The following is a 2,924-nucleotide window of genomic DNA, read 5'->3' on the forward strand; positions in this document are numbered from 1 at the left end:
ATTTTTTTAAAAAAATCCTCCTTCTCCATGAAGGGAATGTAGAAGACTTTCCTGGTCCTTCAGGTTCCTCAGATGGCTCTCTCCCACCTCTAAACTCTGCCACTACCCCTACACATACTCTCACTTGACTGTGAACTCCAGATGAGAGCAGGTTGTGTTTGTCAAAGTGCACCCATAAAACACAGCACAACACCTGGCACACTATAGGTGCTCAATAAATTGACTGGGTTTAAGTCTAGGCACACCCCACTCAGGGGTACAGGGATGTGGTTCATCTCTCCAAGCGCTGTGGCCCGGCTTGGGCCTTCTCTGAACCCTGCCACATTCTAACCCCCTTTTGAGAGAAAGAACCCTTCCTGCCCAGGTCCTAGTGAGACATGCATCCCAAGACTCATTCCCTCCTCCCTCTCTCCCTGGACTCCAGCTGCTGCAGGCCCTCCAAGAAAGGAAAGGCCCTGAGCCAGGCTATTTTGGTATCTGGGGTGGGCACCCGCAGGGCTAAGGTTACCCTGGTATGTTAAGGGCTCCCTGGGGCAAGACTATATAACCCCAGAGAGACTGCGGCAAGCTTGCTCTCTGCCACTTTCCAGCCTTGCCCCCCGGGAACTGAAGACATGGTAAGAATCCCCCAGCCCCTGCCCAGATTCCTCAGACCTCAGAGCAGCCTCACCCTTTGAAAGAAGGTAGCTGGTTCCCAGTCCATCAAGAGGAAAAAAGATGAGTCCTTCTTTTCTTGGTATCACTAATGGGGTGCATAGGGTAACCCACTCAGACACTCCATTCACTGAAGCCCAATCCCTCTCAAAGCATGCTCCATACTGTCCTGCTCTCCATCTTCCTAAAACCCTCTGGGGCCAAGCTGGCAAGGATTCCCACTCCCATGTTTTTTTAAATCTTTATTGTTGAAAGTATTACAAATGTCCCCTTCTTCCCCCATTGATCCCTTCCACCCCCCCCACCCCCAACACACACACACACACACACACATACACACACACACACCTTCCCCACTCCCATTTTATAAATGAGAAAGTAGAGGTTCATACAGAATGAATGAGTGGATCAGGGTCACACAGGAAGTCTGGGACTCAGAGCGGGTAGGCTCAGGACACTAAGAAGAGGAAACTTCCACTTGGGTAGGATGGAGGGATGGGACTCAAGGGCTACAGATAGGAATTTGGGGACGCAGCTGAAACAAGCACGCACAGCAAAGCAGTCACAAAGAGGAGGAAGCCTAGAGCCAGATGAGTTGCTTTACAAGAATGGATGCAAAGAACCCGGAGTCTAATCCATTGCCTCCAGAGAATAGTAGGATCTGGCCCATGGATGTCTTTGCCCAACCCTCACCCCCCAGGCACCCAAGAAGGCCAAGAGAAGGGCAGCAGCAGAGGGTGGGAGCTCCAATGTCTTCTCAATGTTCGACCAGACTCAGATCCAGGAGTTCAAGGAGGTGAGTGAAGGGAAGGGAGACTGAAGGCTGACCAAAGGCACCCTGGCTGCCCTCCCCCGCCTGCCACCCCGGAATGTGCACCTGTTTTAGTGGGAGGGGAAGGGTTTAGAATTCCTTGCTCCCCTCCCTTCTTGGCACGAAAGAGGACAGCTGGCTGGGGGCCACGATCTGATCTGCCTGGAGTAAGGATGCTAAAGCCTGGCCACGGGGGACCTAACCCCTCCCTGCCCTTGCCCTCCACAGGCCTTCACAGTCATTGACCAAAACCGTGATGGCATTATTGACAAGGAAGACCTGCGGGACACCTTTGCAGCCATGGGTGAGCCCCCCACCCAATCCCCTTAAAGGTCCAAGGCTGTAGCATCCTGGGAATTCAGCAGCCTTGGGGGCCAGCCCTGCTGACCCACCTCAGTCTACCCAGATGAAAAATGGGGGGGATGATGTGAATTTATGAGAAGCATCACCCTCTGGTCCCAGGACCCCACTCCAGCCCATGCGTCCCCCCGCCCCATTCCAGGGCGCCTCAATGTGAAGAATGAGGAGCTAGATGAAATGATGAAGGAAGCCAGCGGCCCCATCAACTTCACCGTCTTCCTGACTATGTTTGGAGAGAAGCTCAAAGGTGAATGAAGCGTCCTGGGTCCCAGCTCCCCGCTGCCCCTTCCCAGATCTTTCAGAGACAGCCCCTTCAGGGACCCGTGTGTCCTCTTACTCCAGGTGCTGACCCCGAGGACGTGATCACTGGAGCCTTCAAGGTCCTGGACCCTGAAGGGAAGGGTGTTATCAAGAAGCAGTTGTAAGTGACCCCTCCAGCTGCTCAGCCACAGAAAGCCTCCTTAAGTCCCTGCCAAGGGTTAGGCGTTGCCAGGGATACGGGAGAAATGAAGGCTGTGATTAGGATTAAATTTGCACATCACATGTGGGGAGAAGGGCAAAAGCCTTTCGTGTTTGTGTTTGTGTGATCACTGGAAGGATCCAGAGTGACCCTGGTTTTCAGGAGAAACTGGAAATAGCAACAAGGATGAGGTGGGAGTGGGAAGAATTTACAAGGCCCCATCTCAACTCCCCTTTGTCACCTCTCTCCAGCTTGGAGGAGCTGCTTACCACCCAATGTGACCGCTTCTCCCAGGAAGAGGTGAGTGGGGTTGGGGCCTGGGAAAGGCATAGGGGTGGGGGACGGGCGCCCCAGGAACCCGCAGGAAACGCGATCTGGCCCTCTTTCCCCAGATCAAGAACATGTGGGCGGCCTTCCCGCCCGACGTGACCGGCATGGTAGACTACAAGAACATCTGCTACGTCATCACGCACGGCGACGCCAAGGACCAGGAGTAGAGGGCCCTTCGGGACAGCCTGACCCCCACCCCGGTCCTAATAAAATTGAGCTGTCTTTGTTTCTTACCCGCGGCCCCCCGCGTGTGATTGTGGGGGCGCCGGGGGAGAGTGGGCTGGAGTGCCGGACCCATGAATGAAGGCC

General features: G+C 54.4%; 1 protein-coding gene across 1 annotated transcript; it reads left to right on the forward strand.

Annotated features, from left to right (window-relative positions):
* Window positions 1-514: 514 nt before the first annotated feature.
* On the forward strand, window positions 515-2,848 carry MYLPF (myosin light chain, phosphorylatable, fast skeletal muscle). Its single transcript, XM_006752952.2, has 7 exons — window positions 515-617; window positions 1,355-1,450; window positions 1,694-1,769; window positions 1,968-2,072; window positions 2,168-2,246; window positions 2,537-2,585; window positions 2,678-2,848. Exons 1-7 carry the CDS (start codon window positions 615-617, stop codon window positions 2,780-2,782), a joined length of 513 nt encoding a protein of 170 aa, XP_006753015.1. The 5' UTR covers window positions 515-614; the 3' UTR covers window positions 2,783-2,848.
* Window positions 2,849-2,924: the final 76 nt, after the last annotated feature.

The sequence above is a fragment of the Myotis davidii genome, unplaced genomic scaffold (genome assembly GCF_000327345.1).
Source record: "Myotis davidii unplaced genomic scaffold, ASM32734v1 scaffold1391, whole genome shotgun sequence".
Taxonomy (NCBI): domain Eukaryota; kingdom Metazoa; phylum Chordata; class Mammalia; order Chiroptera; family Vespertilionidae; genus Myotis; species Myotis davidii.

What these genes read in the sequence shown, in the direction of transcription:
- MYLPF (XM_006752952.2), top strand. An exon ending in AGATCCAGGAGTTCAAGGAG is followed by an intron (nt 1,451 to 1,693) that starts GTGAGTGAAGGG and finishes TGCCCTCCACAG; the next exon opens with GCCTTCACAGTCATTGACCA. An exon ending in GGTGTTATCAAGAAGCAGTT is followed by an intron (nt 2,247 to 2,536) that starts GTAAGTGACCCC and finishes ACCTCTCTCCAG; the next exon opens with CTTGGAGGAGCTGCTTACCA.